Consider the following 26,289-nt stretch of genomic DNA (forward strand, 5'->3'; position numbering starts at 1 on the left):
ATCAATGACATCTGTAACCTATTGGTTAAAGTTATCAGATTCATTTATGTACTTTGTTCACTGATATGAACACCCCAAAGGTCCACACGGCATATCATATCAGACCTAGAAGGGGCTAAACGGGTGAACAACATCAATCCCAAATGGATATTGGATTGGAACAGGATCCATTGACAATTCTTATGTTTTTTTTTTTTAAAGGCAAGCTGGGGTTAGGCAGACAGCCTACCAGAACAGCAACTGCCCAAGTGGCGGAGGGATTCGATCCTGTGCCTTCAGCTTGACACAAGACCCCGCTTACCACATGGGATACCACCTCGGTGGACAATTCCAATGTTTTTAATAGGGACATCTAGTAAAGGGAAAGCACCTCTTTAGGCTCTGATTATGGATTTCGTAATAGTCATGGATTTAGGAAATCATTAGAGCCATTCGGGAATATTCTTTAAAATCCATTAGGAATTCCTCGCTATCATGGTTATGTACTCGTGTTGGTTGGGATTAGGGGTGTCAACGGGTTGGGTTTGGTTAGGACTTAGGTAGAATCAGACTTGGGTTCAATTTTTTGGGTATGGTATCGAGTTTGGACCCAGGTTTAATCGAGTCCATTAAAAGAGAAACCATACTCGGACCCGATAAGAACTACATGAACCAGACTCAGACTATAGCCAGTAAAATAATATTTTTTATCATTTTTACATTGAAAATTTGTGGATCTTAATTAGAACTCAGGTTGGGCCTCAGTCTGACATAAAATTTCACAAATTATACCCAGGTTCATGTATTAATGGAACCTTTCGATTTGAACCTAGGTCTTAATCAGGTCATATTATTTATCACTATACCCGAACCCTATAGAGTTTGGTTTAGTTGGGTGCACTTTTTACTTTTTATCCTCATAAATGAACTGAAAAGGTCGCCAGTGTGATCATTGAAAGATCAAAGGTCAAATTAGTTTTAAAATAATATTTAAAATTTTTTATGTTGTTTTTAAATTTGATTTGAGGTATGTAAATGTTCAAAAAAATTGTGTAGCTTCATCTTTTGTCTTTTAGTGTGATAATTTTTGGTTGACTTTGATGTCTTTCTCTTGAGCTCTATTGCATAATTATGATTTTGGAGACTTACGTCAAATTATTTAACAAGTTAAAAATTATAGGGAGAAGATTTTTTGTGGACTTTATAAGTTTTATTTATTTTTTTATTTGTTTATGATGATTGCTTTTTAAAGTGAGTTACAAAAGGGCCACATGTAGTCACTATTGATATTTTTTTTCCTAGTCTGCTGTAAAAAAGCATAATTTTTTTTTGTGGCTATGCCATTGAATTTTGAACTTGCAACAACCCCAACACAACGTAACATGCACTAACCGCTTCTACCATACAAGCAGAGTCCTGTTGTCATTAAAATGGGCAAACCACATCACTATTACCTTAGTTTTTTGTTTCCACTATCTCATTTCTTACTGGTTTTTTGCATTGGGTTGCTGAAAATATTGTTTATTATCTATAGTAGAGAGACAATATTTAAGCATTGTGAAAGACAAAAATTGCCTTAAAAGAAAACAATTGATGTAACGTGCCTCATGTCAGTAGTCCCACTGTTGGGAATTGAATCCCTAGAATTCTATAATTTTAACAATTAATTTTACAACATTTAATTATAGCTACCATTACTTTTTTGGATGTACATCAACCATAAAGTTGAGAAGTTGGATCAGTTTGAGGCACAATCTTTAAGCATCGGCAACAGCTTTTAAATTTGAAGATTGCATGTGTTAAAAGATCCATGCCCTTTTTTTTAACGGCAACAGACAATTATATCATTTGGTTTTGAACCTGCAACGACCCAACACAAGGTGACGTGTACTACTCCAACTAGATAAGTGAAGCCCCCCGTTGGTTGAAAGTATAAGTAATCATGGCCATGTTTCATGGAGTTGTTTCAACCGTTAAAAAGAGAGGAGGGCCCACTCTTTCTCTAACGATTGAGAGTGTGGCTTTATCTAGAGTGATCCTCTCATTCTAGATAAGCTCCACATGAAACAAGAAGTTGTTGTCAGGATAAACGGCTACCCAAAAGGAGGTAAATCTTTCAGCAACTCTTCTCTATTTTATGGAGAAGGGATTACTCAATGGTGTATGCGATGTGTGAGTAGAAACCCCCTTTGAAGTAGCTTGTTTACAATAACTAACCTCAAATCCTTTGTTCGCAGGGCCAACTTTGGTGGTGCGCCAGGTTCGGTGGTGTGCATGCGATCGACTCCAGACGTCATTGAGAAATAAAAACAGATCGAAAGACAAAAAGGTCAAAGCTATTATTAGTTTTTTTTTTCGATATCAGGCAAGAGAGATTTGCATTGTTTTTTTTGCAAAAAAAAAAACAAAAACACAGATCCTATCAGGGATCTACATCAGGTTTCAAGGGCATAGAGACTCCATTTTTTAAACAAAAAAAGGGTTGTCGGCATTCGGCGGCCTCAGCAAATACATAAATATTTTTTTTTTAAGAAAAGTTTGATCCTCCGACCTCTGTATCAAAACAAAAGAGATCGGGGTCATTTTTTTAAATATATATATATATAAAAGGATCGCCTGCAGCAGGCGACCTCAACAAAAAAAAAACTTTAGAGGTTGCCGGCATCAGGCTACCTCAGAAAGCAAAACAAGTAAAAAAAAATCAAAAGGGGAATGAAAAAAATTTTCACTGGGTCGCCAGTCACTGACGACCTCTGGTTTCGTTTAAAAGGTCACTGACATCTGGCGATCTTACGTTTTCTTTTTCGGAGATCTATCGGTGGGTTTTTTTTCCTGTCAAAAAAAAAGGAAAGGGGATTAACTTTTTTCTCCGTTGCCACACCATCAATAACTCTTCGGTGATCCCTGGGCTTCTACGTTGCCCGAGTTCCATCAAATTTTTTGTTTTTTGGGTGAACTAGCCGACGGCGATCGTCGACTGTCACAACATAAAAAAATAAAAATAAAACACCGATCTACCCTCCGTCCGTCGCTGCTGCCTCTTTCCGGTGAAAGACCGAAAATGGTTCGAATCTTTTTTTTTTTCACCGCTGCAACAGCGACAAGGCTGTTTCGGGGACTGAACAACACCTTGGCTTTTTTTTCTCTCCCTTTGGCGATTTGCCTGTTGTTTTTCTCACCTTTTGAGAAACGAAAAAAAAAAAAAACTAGAAAATGGGGATTACCATTTTTTTTGTTTCTTCCTCGCCGTTGCGACTCCCAAAACACCTGCTCCAGCGACCTCTGGGCAGATCCGACTCCATCGCTGGTTTCCTTTTCCTTTTCCTTTTTCGGCGAATTGGTCCGGCAGTGTTCTCCCCTGCAGAAAAATCAAAAAAAAAAAAATAGAAGCTTCATCGCGAAGCTTCTGTCAGTTTTTCAAAAAAAAGGGATCGACTATATACTGATTTCTAGAGAAAACTATGTTTCTATCCCTGGTCTTTTTCAGAAAGGTTGGTCATATCCCTTTTTCTGGTAATTTACATAAATACCCATGTTTTTAGATTAATTATCAGATATATCCTTCTGCTATAAAATTACATTAGACTTATAATCTTTATAATTTATTACTTCGGTATCCCTTAATTACAACAGAAGTCCTTGTTTTGTTAGTAATCTCAGAAAAGCACTCAGTTTCAGAACATTTTCTAAACAGGGTTAGCTTTTTGCTTTTTTTTTTTTTTTTGCAGAAAACCCTTGTTTCCTTTTTAGTTCCTATTTTTTAGGATTACTCTTGAAAATCTTTCTTCTGACTTTTCTGAAATTACAGAAAAGTTGTCAAAGTGTGCAAATTAGCTCAATTTCAATTACAATCAAGAACATAATTATCATACATTTTATTTTATTGCATGAAATCGAGCTATTGATCATGAATTTTTCTTTGATTATGAACATGTTCTTTTATGCATTCATGACTGATATTGTCTTATTATTCTGCTTGTTGATTGTTGGATTTAAACCTTTCATGTTATGCCATATTTCAAAAACCAACAGAAAAATGACAAGTAGAGTTTGTGCTACTGAATTAGCTAAAACTGATAAACTCAATGGTACAAATTTTCATATTTGGAAGAGGAGGATTCCTCTTGTTCTGACACTGAAGGGCATCGAAAATGCCCTTACTACTAAAATGAGTGACCCTGGTGCTATTGTTTCTGACGAGGTTAAAACCTCATACACCAAATACAAAAGAGATAACATGTTGGCTAGAACTATCATATTAACAAATATGGATGACGATCTCATTAGGGTTTTTGAGGATTACCCTACAGCCAAATCTATGTTTGACGTTATCTCCAAGAAATATGACACAACCTCATAAACACACATTCAACTTCTCTTGGAACAATACAATTCCTGTTGTATGCAAGAGAATGACAATGTTGTTGACCATATCAACAAAATACTAGTTATGGCCAAAGACCTGGCAATTGTTGGAAATGTGATTCTTGACCGGATGCAGATATCTATAATTCTGCATAGTTTACCATCCTCTTGGAGAATGGTACAAACTGCTCTTAGGTTGAATTCAAAACATCTAATTTTGGAAGAACTCCTGCTCAACTAAAAATTAAGCAACAACACATGCAATAAGACCGAAAGAGCGAACTGCACTTTGCTAAAGATGGACCTTCTCGAAGTTATAACCCTTCAAGACGCCCACAATTCAAGAAGAAATACTTTAAAAGCAATGGCAAATCTGATAAGAGAAATGGTCCAACATTCCGCAAGCCGCAGTCAGACGCCTCACAGGTGAAGTGCTTCAAGTGTGAAAAAACTGGACACTTCAAGAGAGATTGCAGGAGCCAGATAAATAATCAAAATGGCAGAAACAATGAGAGCAATCAACAAAAAGAGAGGCGGGATATTATCTGTGTGATATCGGAATGCTCTTATGCAGACCAAGCTCTTTCAGGTTGGTGGGTGGACTCTGGGGCAACGCGAGTCGCGACATATTGCTATGACAAAGGAGGGAATGATGGACATAATTGATTACAAACCTGATGAACATCGAGTGTACATGGGCAACAACACCTACTCTGATGTTATGGATGTTGGGACATAACAGATTGAAACCGCCAAAAATAATGTTTTATTGTCCAATATTCTGTTTGTACCGTCAATGAGACGTAATCTAGTGTTTGTCCCGACCTTGGTTGCCAAGGGCTTTGAAGTTCACTTTTTACCAGGAAAAGTTACTATAGAAAAACATGGTCGAGTCTTGTTTGATGAGGTCTTTGATCAGAACCAAGGATTATTTAAAATTTGTGACTCAAACATGAATAAAATTGCTTTGACTTCTGCTTATATTGATATTGACCTTAATGTGGATGTAAATGTATGGCATCAACAACTTGGACACATTAACTTAAAAAAGATGAAAAAACTTGTTGAACTACAATTAATACCAGACTTTGATGAATCATCATTTTATAGATGTGAACCTTGTATTTATGAAAAAATGACATGAAAACCTTTTCCCCAAAATGTCACTAGAGCATCTCAATTATTAGAAATCATACGCACAGACATATGTGGTCCCTTCAGGACTCCAAAGCATAAAGAAATGCAATACTTTATCTCCTTTATTGACGATTTCTGCCGGTATAATTATGTTTATCTTATAACTTATAAATCTGAAGCATTAGATAAATTTAAAGAATATCGTCAAGAAGTTGAAAATCAACTTGGTAGGAGGATTAGAGTTTTACGGTCTGATCGGGGGGGGGGGGGGGGGGGGAGAATATACCTCAATTAAATTTGTTGAATATTGCACAACCAATAGGATCAGACCGCAAACTACTACTCCGGGCACACCTCAACAAAATGGTGTGGCTAAAAGGTTTAATAGGATGCTTCTTGATATGGTTATATGTATGTTATCTAACACTTCTTTACCTAAAGTATTTTGGGGAGAAGCCTTACATACAACAACATATGTATTAAATAGAGTTCCATGTAAAGCTATTGATTTGTCACAACCCCTTATGAATCTTGGACATAAAGAAAACCTACTATCTGCCACCTTCGTAGATGGGATTCTGTAGCTCATATAAAAGTTATAGAACGATCAAGGGATAAACTGGATACCAGATCTATAAGATGTATTTTTATCGGATATCCCAAATGATCCAAAGGTTATAGATTCTATTACTCAGATAAGGGTTTAATCGAAAGTAGAGATATTATCTTCTTGGAAGATCAAAACATGGAAGAAGTTATTCCATAAATAAATAAGGATGATCCTCTTGATCTACAATATGATTCAGATGACTTACAAGAACCTATAAGTAATGGCGAACCTGCTGAAATCACTCATTCTTCTTCTTCTTCGCAACAGTCTCAGGTTGGACAAAAAAGGTCTAGAGTTCCTCCGTTTTACTTGGATGACTATTATGTCTATCTATCAGAGAAATTGTGTTATGCTTTAGACATGGATGACATGGAAGATAACTTGTCATATGGTGAGGCAATAAACTCACGTGAGTCAACAGACTGGGTAAAAGCCATGGACGAAAAAATTGAGTCCATTGAGAAAAACTAAGTTTGGAAATTAGTTGATTTACCTGAGGAAAGAAAAGCCATTGGTTGTAAATGGGTATTAAAGAAGAAATTCAAATCTGATGGTAGCATTGACAAATTTAAAGCAAGATTAGTTGCTAAGGGTTACTCTCAGAAAGAAGGATTGGATTATATTGATACATACTCGCCGATTGCAAAGTTCGCCTCGATAAGGATAATTCTTGCAATAGTAGCTCACTACGACCTAGATCTACATCAAATGGATGTTAAAACTACGTTTATTAATGGTGAGCTTAAGAAAACCATTTTTATGGAGCAACCTGAAGGCTATACAATAAAAGGAAAAGAAAATAAAGTATATAGGTTGAAAAAATCCCTATGCGGACTCAAGCAATCACCACGTCAGTGGTACTTAAAGTTTCATAAGGCTATTACATTATTAGGATTTGTGGCAAATAAGTTTGACCACTGTGTTTATGTCCATAATGACTGTCTCTGCACAGGCATGCCCGTTCATGATTCTTTATAAGAGTTTCAAAGAGGGTCAAAATTGTTCAGTTTGTTGGAAGAGTTGACCATTTGAATGGGTTAACTGTTGAAACCATTACCGTTACTTTTAAAGGGTGGGTCTTGAATGTAGTAATTGTTGACAAGTTTGCCTTTGCTCCGTTATAAAAGGTCATCTGAATAACAAACCACACCAAAATTATCTTAGTTTCTTGTTTTTACTCTAACTCTCTCATTTCTTCATATTTTTCAATTATATCTTTTGTGTTGGGTTCTTAGTAGAGAGAATATTTAAGTATTGTGATATCTTGTCAAATTCAAGGCTCATCAAGTGCTTCCTTGGTGTTTTTATTTATGTTTCAAAATGTCATGCAAGCCGATTAAAAGAGAAACAATGGTAGCTGACTTGTATCCTTTAAGGTAGATATCTAAACTTCTTGTATCATTGTGAGAGACCAAAACTACCTTAAATAAAGCGACTGACATAACATGCTTTGTGCCTGTCTCACTATTGGGAATTGAATCCCCACAATTCCATTTTCACACTCAAAATTTACAACACTTTTTGACCTTTTTTTTTGTTTTAGCTTGCAAAGAGTTTTAGAAGTGGGAATTCCACACTTAGTACTCTAGTGACCTCCAATGGTCATTGTCCAAACAGGGCCTTGGTGAAGTCAATTATGGCTCACTTGGTTGGCTCAAGATGAAGTAATGCATCAATGAGCCCAATCACCAAAACCCCTTTTCCTTTACAGTTGTGTGGAGCACGATCTCATGGTGCATCTTTTTGTTGGAAGATGAGATGGCCATGTTGGTATGTGGCTGATGTGTGTCATGATGTCAGTATCAGGCATCAAGAATTGATGGGGCCAGGAGAAGGGTGGTTGTCAAATGGCCCTCTGGACTCACTGTTGAACTTCAAAAGGACTCCCTCTCACCTTGATATATATCATTAACCCATCTTTTCGAAAAAGTTCCCCTCCTAGACAGGACTTTTTGCTCTCTTTCTCTCTTTACCTTTTCTCTCTCTCTCTGAGGTGAATCACTCAAACTTTTCTCTTCCCATGCTTGCTTTTAGCTTGTCATTATGACTTCATTTGGGGATGCGCAGCAACAGGTTTTGAACTCAATATCTTTGACCAAATTGCAGCAACTCTTCCTCGAAAAAAGGTTTGAGTGTGAGCTCACGACTATGCATCATGGGAACTCAAACCACCATGTCTTTCCCCCCTTAGTCATGCAGTCATGCTATTGATAGCTATCATGTTTCATTCTAGGAATGCATGTTTGAGCAGCAAACACCAAGTCCGGTACGAACCATGTGTTTTGAAACTATGCAACTGTTAAGGGTGATGGTTAACATGATTAACATGAGGGGTAGCACATCTTTACACTGCAGCCATCACTTTGTCCTTGTTGGGCACTCTCCTCTTTAGATGTGGATAGTGATTAGGATATAGTTATGCATTATATGGGGTGTGACCAATTTATTTCATACGCATCATATGGGGCCTGACCAAGTTCTTTAAACCCCCAAAAGTTTCTCAAAGCAATACCATTAACTCGTATGTTTTCATGATATAGACACCATAAGGATATTTTTAATTTTTTGAAAGGCAAGCTGGGGTTAGGCAGACCCCTACCAGTTATACAACGATACCATTGGGATTTGAACTTGCAACGTCCCAACACAAGGTGACGTGCACACTAGCTGCTCCTACCAGACAAGCGGAACAACCATAAGGATGTTGAGCGTCATGAACTCGAGATATTTCATTAGACGCCAAGACAAGAGTAATATCTGGACCACCTGTGAACCAGTGGGTTTCATGGTTGCAAGACCTTCCAAGTATGCCATGGTTCAAACCAAGTTGAACCAACTGATGGGACTTGTCGGTTAGGTTCTTGAAAGTGGAATAACATCAACATAGGCCATAACATGCATGTATAATCACATACTACTAGGTAGGAAACCAGGTCGGTTAGCTCAGTGGCCCAAGGGACAAGCCCAGCCTGAGCTGGGTTTGGGCCAAATTCAGCCCTGCCCTGGTAAGGACCAGGCTTGAAACTGATACACCATCTAACTGGGATAGGCTAGGTTGACCCAACGGCCATGCTGGGCCTGTCCAGAAATCAGTTAAGGAAATTGAAAGAATAAAATGTTGGACCACAGCATATTGGGCTCGGCTTGAGTTTGGCTGGCTGTTGACCACCCTTGACTCAATGTGGCAGTAACCAGAAAATTTCCTTGAATCATCCACCTTGGGTAGCACCAAGGATGATAATAAGCGGGGTCCTGTGCCATGCTGAAGGCCCAGGTTCGAATTCCACTGTTACATGAGGCTTAAGAGATATCTGGTAGGGGTTTGCCTAAACCAGATTGCTTTTCAAAACAAAACAAAAAAGGATGATAATAAGCATACTTCCACATCTGGTCATGGTAACCTACATCCTTTTTGCCTTTTCTTTATCCCCCCCAATTTAGCGAACAATGGAGAACCTGACCCGGGCGTCAGAGGCAGATCTTGACATATAAGACTCCAGGCAGTAGGGCTAAACCCCTCTTCCTCAGTGTACAAGTTCTTACCATTGATGCACAACGGCTTTGACCTCACACCATTTTCCTTCAAACCAGGCGTAGCCACTCATACTCCACTTAAATCAGGATTCTTCCCTTCCTCCAAACCAAAAACATGTTAGGCTTTTACAAAAAGTTTGCTACTATTTTTATTTATGTTATTTCAGTCATAATTTGTTTTGGGATGAAGGCGTAGTTGTTGTTGTTGTTGTTGTATTTCAGTCATAATTTAGCTCCATATGCTGTGAAAGGATGTAGCTTTCAAAGAAAAAACTGGAGATCCTTTTAAAACAGTCTGCTGCATGAGAAATGCATAACCACTTTGAAGTGGCATCAACACACTTAACCTGCAAACTTGAAACCGTACCAACCCATAAAGTGGAAAGAAGGCCCACTGACTAGATCTGAAGTTGGAATTTATTTTACCAAGGGTCAGTGAAGGGGACACCAAATAGATCTCCAATATCTGGCCTTGTAGCAGAACTAAACGAGCCATCAATAGCCTTCTTTTGTTTGTCTAGAGGTTAAAATTTGAGTTTGCTAGCATACTCCACGAGCAGAAACATACACAACTCTCATGGCTGTCGATGAATAGAGAACAATCTTACATTTGCAAGTTGCTATCTCTGGTTTTTCTTGGGCAATGTTCTTTTAACTGCCATGAAAACCACTGCTGCTGATAAGGAGTACCTGCAACGCGAAAATGAGGCCAACTTTTTCTAGTTTAGGGTTGCACTAAATATTTTGAAATCGAGAAAAGGGATATCAGTTAATTTTTTTAATCCTTCACAAAAGCCTTGCATGCGTACAAAATTGAAATAAAATAAATCTAAAGGTATGATATCACCTAAAAAGAAGTCCGAGGAAAAGACAAGAATCTGGCGAAAAAGAAACATACCAAGTGAAGGCATAGTTTAGATGATCCCTAGGCATGACTGAGTGAGAGATTAAAGAATTGACATCTTTTGGGACTGGATATGGTTTAGTTGCACTGACATTTTCATTGACATCTTCTACATAAATTGCACTTTCTGGAAGCCCAAGAGCATGCACTATCCCAGGAACATCCACGTAAAACCACTGTCCTGTGCTGGGGTCATTAGCTGGCACAAATATGCTTGGCTTTTCACTCCCACGGACTACTGCAACAACTTTCACTTGTGGGGTATTGTGTTCTTCATGATCCTGCAAGGAAAGAGCCAGTTTGACTTTTCAGGAATATGACACAGTTCTTTGATGATCTTGAAGTATGAGCAGGTAGGTCACAGTAGATTCTGATGACTCACAAGCACCTTGGCAACTGGAGGCTGCTTACGCCAAAACTTCCACCATGGACCATGTTTATTTTCTACCTCATCTACTGTTGTTACATTTGGGGACTGTATAACTTCAGCAGAATCTTCCAAGAACTTGTTTCGCCAACTACGTGGAACCCATCCTCTATTAACCAGAACAGATAACTGCACACTGGCAAGGTACTTTCTTACTAAAAAGTGAAAACCGATAGCCAAGTGAAACGGCATAACATTGCAAATTTTGGATATTCAGAAGCTGACAGTATTGATGGATGTTAAAAAAAGACTGTTAACTCATCAATAGATTTGGGATGTCAAAACATCAGCTAAAGGATCTGGGAATCGTAACTTTGGTAATGAGTACTCTTTGCTTTGACAAATACAAACATGTCCAACTTAAATGACCTGGGAGCAAGAACTAGGAAAGCAGCAGAACAGAACAGACTCTAGTACTAGCCATGTAATCACAGTTATATGCTATGGTATGATGCGTGGTCCAGAACTTCCACCAGAAAAGTTATCACAAAATACGAATTCACAATTTGTTCTGTACATCCTTTTTAAAATCCAAAACTAGCACATCAAAGCAGTGATTCTCATGCCACAAACAATTTGCATTTTATGAAAAGAAGCTATTAGCTTGTAATAATCAATTGCAAGCTCCAAGATAAAAAAAAAAAAACATTTATAACTATTTTGGCATTATTGCTCAAGAAGACTAGTTAGTGGCCGATGCAAAACTTCAGAACCTTTCTCTGGAAAGGATCAGATGGAGGTTAAAATTATCGTTTGCCAATTGATGATTGGAGAAGTGACCCATGGAGAAAGGTGGCCTTGGAGTAAGGATGTGGCAAGAGTTAAATACAGCCCCTTTGTTGAAATGGTAATAGAAATCAGCCTCCTCCAAGTTTTTTTTTTTGAATAATACAAAGGAAAAAAAAACCATCATTGACTGCACATTGACTGGCCTCCAGTTAGTAATGTTAATGTATATAGGGGTATTTTAGTCATTTGTAAATACAAGGGTATTGTGGTCATTGTACACATTGTACATTTTTCTTGTTTTTATATTTCTTTTTATTTGTATTTTTGCAAATCCTAAATTAGGGTTGGGCTTAATGGTCTTTTGACCATAGAGCCATTGGAATATCCCCAACGGCTATATTTTCTAGCCGTTGGGGAGACCCCAACAACTTTCTCTTGGTTCCCTTGTATATACAAAAGGGTTTAAACCCCATATCATGTAAGGCTTTTTGTTAAAAGCTTTTGGTGAATACGAATCCTATTTTATGTTTGTTGTATGCCCTTAAGTGGGTGATTTGTATGGATTCGTGATTGTGTAATTGACTCATTAGTGGTCATTGTGATTGTGTATGTCCATAAGTGACACCTTTGTATTTCATTACATGGTATCAATGCTTTGGTGCTCTTTTGACAGTTTTGAGGTACCTAAGAGACTCGTGGGAGATCGAGAAGATCGGATAGAGCCTCGGGAAGCATACCCATAGCCTCACTTGAAGATTGATGCTCGTGTGACTGATTTTTAAAGAGTAGAAGAGTTCGTCTTTGTTTTTTGTTTCTCTTCTCTCTTAAATAGCCGACAAGGAAGTGGTGACGGTGATCTCTATTAAGTTTGATGAAAATAACTATAACTTATGAGTCACCGCCATCAAAAGAATCCTAATCAGAAAAGGCTTGTGGGAATATGTTGGTAGTTCTTCAATGGAACCACAACCTATTCTCACAAAGACTCTTAGCGAAAAGGATGAGACTACTAAAGAAGAGGTTCTTAAAGGAGAAGAGAGAAAAAAGACTCTTAAATTATAAGAAAGTCATGAAAGAATGTGAGATTGGATATGCAAAGGTCATTTTTTTATTTATGGGAAGCATGAGTGAGGACACATGTGAGACCATATTAGAATCTGAAAGAGCCGATGAAGCTTGGCTCTTTATTAAATAAACCTATACTCAAAGTGATGCCGCGTATAGATGGGAGTCGCAAAACAAAATTCACAGTTGCAAGCAAGGGTGAAAAAAATGTAAGAAAGTACTATGTGACTCAAAAAGTTGTGGGATCAAATGACAAAAATGGAACCTATTTGAGAAACCCCAAAAGATGCTCAACAAAGAAATAAATAAATTGTGAATGAACATTTTTTTCAATTTATGAGGGGTCTACGACCTGAATTTGAATGAATGAGGAGTAACATCCTCCATAGAAAGCAAAAAGAATTTCCACCTATTCATGAAGTTTTGGCTCAAGTTTGCATAGAAGAAACGAGATTAAAATCTCAAACCAAATCAAAGGAGTCCAAGGATAATATTCTAGCCGTTTGAAGACCGGGTGTTAATTCCCATACATATAAGCCTCCACACTTCTACAAAAATAACAATTTCGAAAAAACTCGAACTTATGAAGAAAAAGAAGATAGGAAGAAGAAACTTATTTGTTACAATTGTGGAGAATTGGAAATGTGTGAACTGGAGTATGAATTGAGATTTTCATGGTTTTTTTTTTTTAAAAAAATCTTAAATTTCACCTTACGGATGATTGGTTTTAGAGAAACAGATTCTTGGATCATCCGATCATGATCCGTAAGAAGGATCTTTTAAAGCTTGAAAATCAACAGCTCAGAATTTTTGTAAATATTCAAGCATCCAAAAATCACATTTTTTTCAACAAAAATATATGATCCAACAGTCGATTCCTAGCAAATGGAGATAGCTGCAGGGTTTGATTTGCAAAAAAAGTGTCGGAAATGCCTAGTTCACACTCCAGTTCATGTATTTCCAGTTAACATATTCTAGTGGCCCTATATATATTATGTATGTGTGTATGATAAATAAATAGATAGATAGATAGATAGATGGAGATAGGTGCATTTGAGAAGCTGCTTTTCAAAATCGACAGTGAAAAAAAGTGGAGGATACGTTATCATAGGGAGAGAACAGAATTAGTATAGAAAGCTTATGGTACAAGACTCAAGGCATATATTTCTTAAAAATAAGATAAATCAATTACATAAACAGTTTTGCCAGCTTAGGATATTGACATTGTCATCATGGAAACAAATTCAAGCGCATAATGCATGTCTAATTGTCCGTGCCTTGATCACAGACAGCCAACCCATGGAATATATAGAATCAACTCACTAAAGCTAACATAAACAAAGATCAAGTGATTTCTTGACATCCATAAGAAAGGATGAAAGTAGGTACCTCCCAGATTCCTTAGTCAGCAACAATGGCGTTAAAACATAGTAGCCATTCTCTATTAGACCAGAAATGTTTCTAGATCGAGGACCAACAAAAATTGATTTACTCTCATCATAAACTCCTTCACATGAGACCCTCCTGAACTCCAAAGAACCTAGGTCCTCATCACCAATAGGCCCGGGTAGTTGAGAAGAGATGATATTCAAGCTAATTGGTTCCATCTCTAATCTCTTCTTTCTATACTCCAGTTCTACAATCTGTTGCAAACAAAGAGAAAGACAAAATATTCTATAACTATTACATATACATCATAACTACATCTCGTTACAAACATGATCAATCAACTTCATGTAAAAAGTAGGCGCATATAAACTGAAGATGTTGACCATCTGAGAACCAAAAACTAAACGCATAAAAAATCACATATGAAAAATACAAGGTAATCAACTAGACAATCTAACTTTTTTTTCTCTGTGAAGCTATATTAATTAAAATTTAAAAGCCACATTAAGAGGTATTAAATCAATCTTAAAAGAAACACACATCACCATCATCAAAATAACAGCAGCTCAAGTTTAATAAACTTGAAAAAAATGATAAATTTCAGCATATAAAATAATAGTTACACAAAATTGCAATACACGTCTAAGAAAAATGAAGGCGAGTATGACTTAACCTTCTCTTGGCGCCTAAAGAGCTGCCATGTTCCTAGCCCAAACGTGATTGCCCCAGGAATGAAAAGAAACAGACTTGACCATCTCCATTTTTTGTTATCTGGATCGATCCCAACAAACCAAAAAATGAAAGAAGAATAAGAAGGGAAAAATCTTCCAATCCTCAGGTACTAAAACTCAATACCAACAATACCAATCACTAGAAAAAGAGCGGAAGAGCAAGAAAACCAAGGTGGGTGACCAAAAAGATTGCTAAGCAACAATGGGTAAGACTCCATACCCTGAGCTTGGGGAGGTGGTGGTGTTGGTGGTGATAGATTCTGAGCAGAAGTTGATATCTGGGCAAGCAGAAAGACACATTTTGATGTTGGGTCCTTGATCTTTCGATGCAGATCTAAGGCAGGGTGGCGCTGAATCAGTTTGGCGAGTGATGCCATCGCCGAAGAGTCGAATCTTCACCCTTCCAAGGGTTCATTGACTCTTCTTGCGATCTTTTGTTGTTGGATTTTGCTTGTGGATCCGGGTAAAAGAACCGGTACGATTCGGATTCGATTTTAATTGATGATAATGCTGGTCCAAGACAACTTAGGTCTCAACGGGTTGGGCACCGGACGATTATGGTCCACATGAACCATCCCGAATTACCGAACACGTCCCCAATAATCTTGGCGTCAATGCTTTTATGCCCATAACAATAAACTAGATATTTAACGGCCCTCCCATATGGCTTGGCCTAGATAAATCATGTTTATATTAACTTTTTTATAACAAATAAATAAATAAAAACATAAATATATATATATATATATGTGTGTTTAAAACACGTTATAACTTTTTTTGAAAAATAAAATTAAATAACTAAAGAAAATAAATACCCTTTTATATAGCTTAATATATATTTAAATTATAAAGTATAATGGCCCATCCATATGGATGGGCCTAAATTATGTTAATTTTTTATGATAAATAAGATTAACAAACACATAGAAGAATGTATGCATTTCAAACACATTTTGTTGAGAACGTTATGCATGGGGCTGGCCAACCTTATGCACAAGTTTTTTTTTTTGCCAATGAGAAAAGAGAGTGATTTATAGAGATATTTTATGTGAGAGAAAGAAACAAATATTTTTATAAGTGAATCAGTTTTACATGACAATTAGGAAAAAAAGGAGAGAGAGAGTTGTATATGGTAACTCAAGAGTTTTGAAAATTTACAATATGCCATGTAAGATTTTGCTTTTTTCTTTAAAACTATATAAAGAAGAACAAACAAATTTTTAATGACATTGCCACATAGCATGGCAACGATATCAATTTAAAAAAAGTAATGAAACGTCTAATTTTTTATACCTATTACCCTTCTGCGTTCATAATATTTAGGATTTGACTTCAGGTGGGGTTGGATACACTACACGTATCGGAACCATTGACAGTCCTAATGTAGACAGGAGCTGGTTGGCTAGTTTTACTTGGACCAACTCAATAAGGTTTGTAGCCAAGCAAGTAGCTTCAGGTCCAAGTGCAGCCTGTGATTGCCGAGAAATTTAGCCTATATTCGAAGTTGGACTCGAAAGTGACTGTTGTGTAAGATCCTGGGCCGATTTCAAGCTATGTACCCTTAAACGATGGGGACAAGATTCAAGAGAACAATACTTAAGGGGAAAACAGAAGGTAATTAAGTATTAAAAGTAGAACGTAATCTCTCTCTCTCTCTCATCACACACACACACACACACACACACACACACACAAACAATAACCGAGAAAATTAAATATGAAAACATAAACAGATAAAAGACACTGGTGATATGCCCCGGTTTCTTCACAAAACATTGGCCCATAATTGTTATTCACAATTTAACTAAAAAAGTAACAAATTTGACAAACCAAACCATGTCCACAGCCCCAATAGAGAGATCAACTTCAAAATACATATTACCTATAAATCACAACGGCCCAAAGATCCTCCAACAGGAAAGAAATGAAAATCTTGCTTGATGCAAGCAGGAGACAGGTCAGACATTCAGAAGCCTGGTTAGCCAAGAATTCACACAATATATGAAGAAAGCAATTGCCTAAAGGCACACACACAGCCGCCGATCCCATGGACGCATGAAACTCCATTTTCAGTTCTTTGACTTTGAATGCTTCACAAGCCAATCTATAACAGAGTCAATGTTGGTCGAGTTCTTGCATGAGATCATGAAGCAGCAGACTTCTCTATCTGTAATAGACTTCAGTCCCCTGTATCACAGACCACATTTGTTGTAAAACAGAAGGAAGAAACTATAGACTTACTAATTGAATAAACAGAATGATTCTACTGGTAAAATAGCAAAGCCATGAAACACTTCAGAGATTATTGTGGAGCCATCTAGGGTCCCCCTTAACAAGTCTATACCATACCAGTGGCCCCAATGATTGATTCATAAAACATGATGCTAGAATATCACCAACATCACCATGGTACCACTACCACCCATTACCAGTTCTGGAAGGCTCAGGACAATGCATGGAAAGTAAGATTTACTTGGCAGAGGTTCAACTAGCCAAGATGTGTCATTTCAGCAAGAAGCATGACCATATGCAACAGATTTACCCCTCCCCCAGATCATTCATGTACGCATTGCTGGATATTATATTAATTCACCATAGGACATGAATGCCTGCTTTTTTAAATTATGATAGATGAGCCCGTAATTTAAAGCAAAATGTCTATATGGGGTTCTCTTCAACATAGGATTTATTGTTGTGCAAGGGAAAAGTTACGTAAGTGGCATCACAGACCAATCTTATGTCTTGGTTTTCCACCATCTGTAATCAAGAGATGCATGAGAAGCAAAAGGTCAAAACTCTTCAGAGATTCCAGAGGATCAAGAATTTTGCTATCAATCATCAGTAACCCCTCTGTATGCATCACATCTAAGGAAATATGGACAAAAAGAGAAGCCTTGAAAGATTTCTAAGGAACCATTCAAGCAAGGAATGAATTTTCTCTAATTATTCTCTGTTTTGCCATTTTCGGTGTCAATGACTCCTGTGAAATCCAAAGATGTATAGTTTTCTAAAACAGAGCCACCCTTAAGTTGCTACGGAAAACAACAAAGATGAGCAATAGCTGCTTAGTGCTTACATTGTATCTGTCAACCCCTGCTTTGAAAGTGCTTCTGACTTGTCAATTTTGTTACCAAGCACAAGTAACGGAATCCCACTCAATGAAGGCTTGCTCAATAGATCATGGAGTTCATTTTTTGAAGTAGTCAAGTTATCACGGTCAGCTGCATCAACCACATATCTGCATAAAGGAGAAAATTAGAGCCCAAAGTTCCATGTGTTCCATAAGAAAAATCTGACAATATGACCAGGGATCTGGAATAGTTATCCTGAAGAAATAGATAAAGTTAAGGACAAAGTGTTGACTGTCCATGAAGTGTCGTGGTATTTCTAGTATTGTATCTGGTGTTAGTTATGACGTGCTGAAATGGAATATATGAGGTAAGTGAAGTGTCCATGTGACATAGCTTCACACAATCCAGTCAAAAATACAAAAGAAAAAGCCTTCTCCTTTCTTTTATTTTTTTTTCTTTTTATGCCCCAGGTTCAGGGTGGTTAGTTACAATGGGAAAAGCATCAACTTAATCTTTCTAGAGGTAGAGATCTTTTCAGAGCTTGGACAATGTTATCAACCATTTTACACCGTCCAAACAAATGATAATGCCTTCCAAAATCATTGTAAGATTGCCCAATTTGAATACAAAAGATACACATGAAGGTTGTCTTTACTTCATAATGAAACCAATAGATCAATGGATCATGTGAAAAAGCCACATCACTGAAGTTTCACATTCATTCCATTTTTAAGATACCCAATCTGGTTTCATTTTGTACAAACTGAAAGCTAATGAGGTGATTCTTATCAAGATGAGAAATCAGACGAGCCTTTTCTATTAGGTTTGGAACTCTAGTGACTCACCAATCTAATAGTAGTAGTCTAGAGAATATCCCTTGAGTTTTTCAGTTCTTAGACATAGCTTGATGACAGTCAAACAGTTCTATCCTCCAGTCATGACCTGAAAGTGTTTTGTGCACATTTCTGGACACCATGAAGTCTGAGATTAGGTGATCCAATAGTGTGGTGCCACAAATTAAGTGTTAAGCTTTTAGAGATGCCTTTTCCAATGTTACAAATATCTTTTAATTAATACCCAACAAACGACCTCTTTTGTGCAGTTGGAAACACCAAGATTTGGTTTTTTAATCCAAAAATGTGGTCGCCAAAAATAGAAAACTAACACAACAACAAAAAATGACAGTCTGCATTCGGTCCACATTGACACTTCATAAGCATGTGCATGCACAAAAACAAGTGACTGCACACCCATCCATCCAATGTAACATCTTGTCCCATCTTCATCTCAAGGTCCACAAGGTTCTTTTTTTTCAGAAAAGAAAATAATAATAAACATACTGAATTGGGCCTTGATTTAAAGATCTAATATCTACCACATAGCATGTGTCATGCTTGACTGATAATAAAATCCTTTACGATGGCCATGGGTCTTAATCTAAATATTGAATTAGATTTTAAAATTGGGACTAGAGATTAGGACAGCTGAAATCTTTTGGTTGTAGACTGTGACCTCCTACATAGCATGTGTCATGCTTGACTGATACTAAAATCCTTTACGATGGCCATGGGTCTTAATCTAAATATTGAATTAGATTTTAAAATTGGGACTAGAGATTAGGACAGCTGAAATCTTTTGGTTGTAGACTGTGACCTCTTATGAATAGCTGGAAACATTCATTTTCAAAAGGTCGCTTGAGAGATTTTCACCGATCAGTGATTGAAGATGGGATTGCTGGTTCAAATCTTGACAATTTCCTTTAAAAAAGATATGGTTCCTAGGAAGATACAATAGGACCACAAGATACCTACCGCTGGCTGGTCCGATCACCTTGGTCAAAAATGTGCTGTAAAGAATCCCTTCACCTCTTGTGTCTGTGTTTAAGATTTTGAAAAAGACAAAAAAGGTACTTTGGATGTTCTTATGAAAAAGGAACAATGATTTGAGAGTTGTTCGGTTGCATGGAGTTGAACAGAGTCTTACATGTGGTGGCAGTCAATGTTCCATGAAGATGGCATATTAGCCTAGTCTTTTTAAAAAAATGATGACATCAAAAAGTGGCCACGGAGTTCGGAGATCTTGATGGAGGGTTGGATCAGGTTTATTGCAAATGTGGTTTTCTATTTTGAAAGATTTTAAATAAGTACAATGCCAAATCAAGATGAAGCAAAACTCTTCTCTTTTGGTAAGACCATTGGCGTGGGCATACTCCATTGGCAGAAAATGTTTGGAACCAAAACATAAGATTGGGAGTGCTGTCCTGGCAATAGGAACTGGAATGACCTCTTTGAAAGGAAATTTACAAACAACAAATTTAGTGATTGGGGAACCTTCATGAATTGGATTTCAAGCTGGCAACTTAATGATGGAAGTGAGAAGCTAGTGTGATGGAGTAACTTTACAGGATCATTTCAGATGCTTCCTGTAATAGGGCTTTCTTGAAGCCAGAAATTGCACCCTATCTATTTTTTTTTGGGGGGGGGGGGGGGGGGGCGGTGAAGGATGGGTTTTCAACTCTTTTCCACCCAGTGACTACTTGTCACCTGCATACACTAAACTCTAGAAGGACTTATGAAAACCTATTTAACATGTATTTATGCAAGACCAATATTTCATTGCATGATAAAAGTAAAATATCAATTTGCATTGAGGTAGACAAAGAGTTGGGTAAAGAACATGCAAAATGAATTATCAAAACTAGATATCCAGAAAGAAAATTCCATAGAAATTTTGTGGTTATAAAATGCCACAATATGCGAGTTAACATATCATGAAATAAATGCAGTGCATGATAACCCACTTTTCTTCTGCTTTGAATAGATCTGACCATCAAAGGATAGGCCTAGAATTTGGAATGTATTTAACATGAAGTATTTTTCAATTTAGGTACTATACATTCAAATTCAGTGGAAGAGGAGATAAATAGGGTGAGGTGATCTCACACTTTAGGGAGAGGAAAGAGTGTGGCAAAAACAAAGTCCAAAAAACAATGGCCAGAAGAAAAGGTAGGAAATGAAAAAGGTTGCCAAGGAAATAAGTAAAAGAAAAAATGCAAAAAAAATATAATATTAACTTATTAAGTAAAAAGAACTATTCAAAATATCAGTAGATTAGCAAGAACAGCATGTAACTCTCAAGAAAAGAAAAGAAAGGAAAGGGGGAAAGACTGTTTAGGAAAGGTTGAAAAAGGAAAAAGATGGGTAAGGAGGAGTTATAAAAAAAACGAAAAAGTTGTCATCAAGAAAAAATTCGAAAGGCTGAAGATAAGGAAAATGGTGAAAGAATAGGATAAAAAAACCTATTTTTACAAAAAAGAAATCACAGGGTCTATAAGCCCAGTGTGACAAATATTGGTGTCTTTTTTTTTAATAAAAAAGCGAAAATAAGGTCAGCCATTTAGAACTTCTAAATCTCGCATCTTTTACAAAATATCAGGATACTATAGTTTTTTACTTAAAAACGTGATAATATTGCAATATTTTGAAAAGGAAGCAAGATATCGGGTCAATATTTGGTACACATAATGGCAAGTTGGCAACTTTTTGTGTTTTAAAATCATTAAATATTTTTAACCATCACAGTTTTCAAAATGAATGCACCACATGCACTTCCATAACTACACAGTTTCCTATTTTTCCTTTACAATTTATAAAAAGTGTCTGGATTGGCTGCCCTTTTAATGGTGTCATGTTTTAGAAAGATGGCCCACCCCCCTTTCACGACAATTCTCAAAAGCATGGCTGACTATTCTTTATGGGCTCCGCTTGAAACCCATGCACTAGGTTTAACGCTGAACAGCTGCAAAAATTGGATTGGAGATCAAAAAAATCCGAATTCATATCTGAATCTGTTTGGATTTTATGTGTTATAACTGGATCCAACCCAATTATTTGATCAAATCTGAAAGCTTATACCAAACCCATATAGTTTACATCCCTAATTGAACATATGCATATTATGTGGAAATAGATTTTATACATTTTTTGCACATGAAATATTAATTTTGTAAATACCTCTTATAATTAAATTTATTTTTATTTGCTGTTTTAATTTTTACCAAGTTTTTGCAAATAAAAACCCGACAAAAATAAAAAATTTGAAAATCTCACGAGAAATTCAGCTGATAAATTGCCATTTTAAACTTTTGTCACTATGTGTAGGCCACAACAGAACATTGTAGAGACTTGAATAGAAATTGATAACTGAGCCTACATCCAGTTCCAACAACTAGAAGCCCATAGCGATCAGGTTCATGGGGAAACATTAACAAAAAACAGAAATCTACATCCTGATCTCTATAAATAGGGAAGAGGTGCTTATCTATTGATGGTAATATTTCTTGTTTAAATTGCATCCTCATCATAAATTCAGCTCAAAAACACACCTTTGGTGTACTAGTTATCATGCCTATGAATGTAGTTAAACAAGCAAACAATTACCGAAAGCATCTAAGTAGAAAACTAAGTTTGTAATTGATATACCAAAGGCATAGGATGTAAGTACCGTACGATACGTGCCGTTACTATGAAAAATAATGATATGATATTGTATTTGTATCATACGACACAGCCATGTACTGTACTGTATCATACTATACATAGTGTACCGTACGATGCACCTTCGGTGCTCTTTAAAAAAAGGCCGAATCATAATTTTTTCTTTTTGGGTTTTAAATACCTCTTGAGAGCAGACTCCCTCATTTGTGTAGAGACCATTAGAGGGGTATTCACACACCCTAGGAGTCGTGAGTGCAATTTGGGGGCCGATATCTGCGCAAACAAAGGTACATTTTTACCCAATTTTCACTCAAGGAAGTGAGATAAGGTAAAAAATTGTGTTCTTTGTTTTATTTGTGTACGATTGAAGTTGAAGGAGGGTAAGTTCCTTTCTTTTTTTATGTTTTTAAAATATATTACTTTACTTTTAATTGTTTTTACCCTTAATCCCATTTTTTTGCCCTTAGAACTCAAAATTGGTCCCTAAGTATGCAATTGAACATTGTTTTACATCTTTTTAGCGATTAGATTTAGTAATCCGTGCTTTAAGAAGTCGATGGAGGGTGGAGGTCTTAGAACAAAGGATCCTGCAATGAAATATTGTATACCAGTTGACTTGAATATATGTTTGAAAGGAACAATGAAGTTTAACTTTTGTAGTTTTGTAATGCATGGAGGATTGTATAGATTTAAATATCATGTTGTAGGGTATAACAACTCCATCCTAAAATTATGTACACATTGCATTCCTACTAATATTCGTGTTGAGCTTCTTACTAGTCTTATAGAAGATGATAAAAGAAAGGCAAGAGTATGTGCAATATTTGCGAAGAGAAAATGTCAGAGGCGATCCCTGGTTTAGAAGATGAAGATGAGCCATCATCATCTCAAACCACTGAACGATGCAATAGGCTATGTCACATGGATAAGGATGCGGGAACAAGATATGATGTGGATACTCTTGATACAATACGATAATTTTCAAAAATTAGGATACGGGGACACAACTGCTACATACACATAGATATATGTATGTATATAAAAATGCAATCTTAAATCACTGTAGTTAGGCACATCAAACAATGAAGCTAGGTTGAAATTGAAATGTGATGTAATTGTTGACAATTTTTAAAAGAAAAAGAACACAGATGAATACAAAATAAGTAAGATCATAAAAGGAAATAAATAAAGTTAATGACACAATGTTGACTATGTTTGAAACTAGTTTGATTGTGTCCATGAAGTGTCTGAGTATTGTGTCATGTCAACACAACATACACATGCTAAGTGAAGTGTCCGGAGATACAGTATAGCTGTTGACTCCATTAAATGAATTATGCAGGGAATGATCAGTCATTTTCAATGTCCATACTGGTTCCTTTTCTGTTATGTTTGCCAACTATAGAAGCACGTTAGGTTCATACAGTTTAACTAATGTGGAAGCTTCTACTCCTTTTCAGTTAAGTCATCATCATACAGGAAGTGGCTCTGGAGGTTTGCCTTTGGATGCCCTTTGTTATGCTATGTACTTACCATTATTCAAGATAGGCTATATCATTTTTTCTTCACAAATACACTGCATGTATTTAACACATGATGATGCCAGGTCAAGAAACAAAATGCAACTTCCAGTCAATGCCTGTGAAATCTTTCATGAGATGAAATTATCTTTTTCTTAATTGCAACCCACGTACAATTGAGGCCCAAATGGCTGAAAACTTTGCAGTCTCATATGATTGTAAGACAGCACAATCACTCTAGATGAGCTAAAGGTACAAAACAGATGTCAACCCACATTTATGACACCCAAATGACATTTTAAGGGTGCACTTAAACTAGCCCTATACATATAAATCAATATATTTGGAAATTTGTTTATTTCTTGTCCTAACATAACATGAACAAAAAGGAGAGTTATTTGAAGAGCACAAATACTGAACACACTGTGATAAAAAGTAAATAAAAATAGACGCAATGCGGAACATACACAATTGCAGACACAGCACGACAATACCGCTCCCACATGCTACGGAACCTCGGCTGACCTCCAAGGTCCCACAATTTAATAGTGACATTTCCTTTAGTTACCTTCCGCATGTTGAATCCAACCTGCAAGTTAAAGGGATAACAACCTCTGGGTTCAAACAGAATCTAATAGCATGAACCAAACCAGATTACCATATATGAAAAGAACGATAGCCATTTACTAATGGTTGTAGAACCTTTACACAGCAATCATGAATGGCTACAACACCTTTACATGTCAACGGAAACAACTATAGAAACACTGCAAAACAACTAATGTACTTTGTCAAATACAAAAATCACCTACAGTGGGAATCATGTCTTCGCTGTATCCACCAGTCTAACAAAAAAGAACCAAGTCAATCAATGCCATATTCAGTTACTGAAAAAACAGAATACAGCAAAAAATCTCGAAAAACATCTAAGTAGAGAAAAACCGAATTCAATAGGCAGGAATGTGTACCGCAATGACATTCACAAGCGAGGTCTTTCCTGCATTCTGCAGTCCTATAAGGGACAGCTCCATTTCTTGCTTGAAGAATAGGCTGCACCCACCAAACAACAGCAATCAGAAGAAGTACTTCACGCAATTGAAGACCGTCACAAACTCGCACACCTCCTCCCGTCAGAAAAAGATCGAATAAAACCGCCAATCCGTAAGGGAGTCCTCAAACCTCTCTCTCAGAAACAAAAAATTAACTACGACCCATCACCCATACAATAAAAAAAAACAAAATTTTCCCCAACATACGCTTGTAGAAAAGAACAACGTAAATCAAACTGATGGGAAAAACTGAAAACCCGTGTTCCAGCACAAAGAAAAACACAAAAAAAGCAATTTTCCTTATACTCTGAATCAACCGAGGCATTGGTAACCCTCAATTCTCACGAACTCAATTAGCTACAATGAAACCGATCGAGTATCGTGCAAATTTAGAAACAAAAACAACAAATTTATACAAACACTAAAAAATAAGATACAAAACATCAGCTCAAGAGAATTTTTTTATAATTCACGTTGATTAATCAACCATGAACACCCAAAAAACTTCAAAAAGAAAGATTTAAAATAACCCCTAAGAGAGATCCTAACCACAACCGAGACTAACGGGGAAAAAAGGAAATTGTTAAAAAAATGAAGGAAAAGATGAGAGAGAGAGAGAGCACCTTCGGAGCCAGTTGAGGAACGCTTCCCAGAGGCCCATGGCTGAAACCCACCGGAAAACCAGAAACCGGGCGCCGGAAAACCGGGAGAGCGGGGGAAGGGAGGAATTAGGGTTCGTAGATCTGATTCTGAGCGGGATATTTACCTCCCCTTTTTTTAATTATATATATATATATATATATAATATTTTTTTAGGAATCAAACCCCACGCTCTCCCTCCCCTCCTTTTTTCTCAGTCTCCTCCTTTTCTCCTTCTTTCTTTAATGAAAAAAAAAAACTTATTTTTAAAATTTCAAAAAAAATTAGCGCCGGGTGTCTCGGCCAATCCGAGTCGTCAGTGATTAGATTTTAGAGAGAGAGAGTCAGAATCTTATCTTAGGTCTTGTCCGGTCCAATGGCTCTATCCGTAGATTCCGTACCCTGCAGAACACGGACCCTGAAAACGGGTCGGATATGTGGTGGATCATGATTGGCCCAATACTGGACCCGGGTCTAGATCGTACTATAGTAGGTCCTGTGAGGATCTGGATACCGATCCGGTTAACACAGTGGAACCCCTGATCCAGTTATGATGTAGTGCTGGATACATTGAAATGGGTAAAACCTATTAAACTATGAAAGGATAAACTCTGGCCCAGAACCGATTACATTTGTATCACCCT

The 26,289-nt window shown here is 36.9% G+C and overlaps 2 protein-coding genes across 2 annotated transcripts; both read right to left on the reverse strand.

Moving 5' to 3' along the window:
* Positions 1-9,854: 9,854 nt before the first annotated feature.
* Positions 9,855-15,275, reverse strand: LOC149847990 (surfeit locus protein 1-like). The gene is made up of 6 exons (XM_090010030.1): positions 15,091-15,275; positions 14,813-14,910; positions 14,140-14,393; positions 10,918-11,092; positions 10,524-10,810; positions 9,855-10,315 (listed from the first exon to the last, which is right to left on the reverse strand). Exons 1-6 carry the CDS (start codon positions 15,245-15,247, stop codon positions 10,246-10,248), a joined length of 1,041 nt encoding a protein of 346 aa, XP_089866156.1. The 5' UTR covers positions 15,248-15,275; the 3' UTR covers positions 9,855-10,245.
* A 1,288-nt stretch (positions 15,276-16,563) lies between these two features.
* LOC149847991 (ADP-ribosylation factor-like protein 8a) lies at positions 16,564-25,883 on the reverse strand. The gene is made up of 6 exons (XM_090010039.1): positions 25,630-25,883; positions 24,926-25,007; positions 24,770-24,802; positions 24,425-24,546; positions 17,947-18,108; positions 16,564-17,057 (listed from the first exon to the last, which is right to left on the reverse strand). The coding sequence occupies exons 1-6, from the start codon at positions 25,665-25,667 to the stop codon at positions 16,940-16,942; spliced, it is 555 nt and encodes a 184-aa protein (XP_089866165.1). The 5' UTR covers positions 25,668-25,883; the 3' UTR covers positions 16,564-16,939.
* Between the last annotated feature and the right edge of the window lie 406 nt (positions 25,884-26,289).

Source organism: Nuphar pumila, chromosome 1 (genome assembly GCF_984573655.1).
Source record: "Nuphar pumila chromosome 1, dmNupPumi1.hap1.1, whole genome shotgun sequence".
Taxonomy (NCBI): domain Eukaryota; kingdom Viridiplantae; phylum Streptophyta; class Magnoliopsida; order Nymphaeales; family Nymphaeaceae; genus Nuphar; species Nuphar pumila.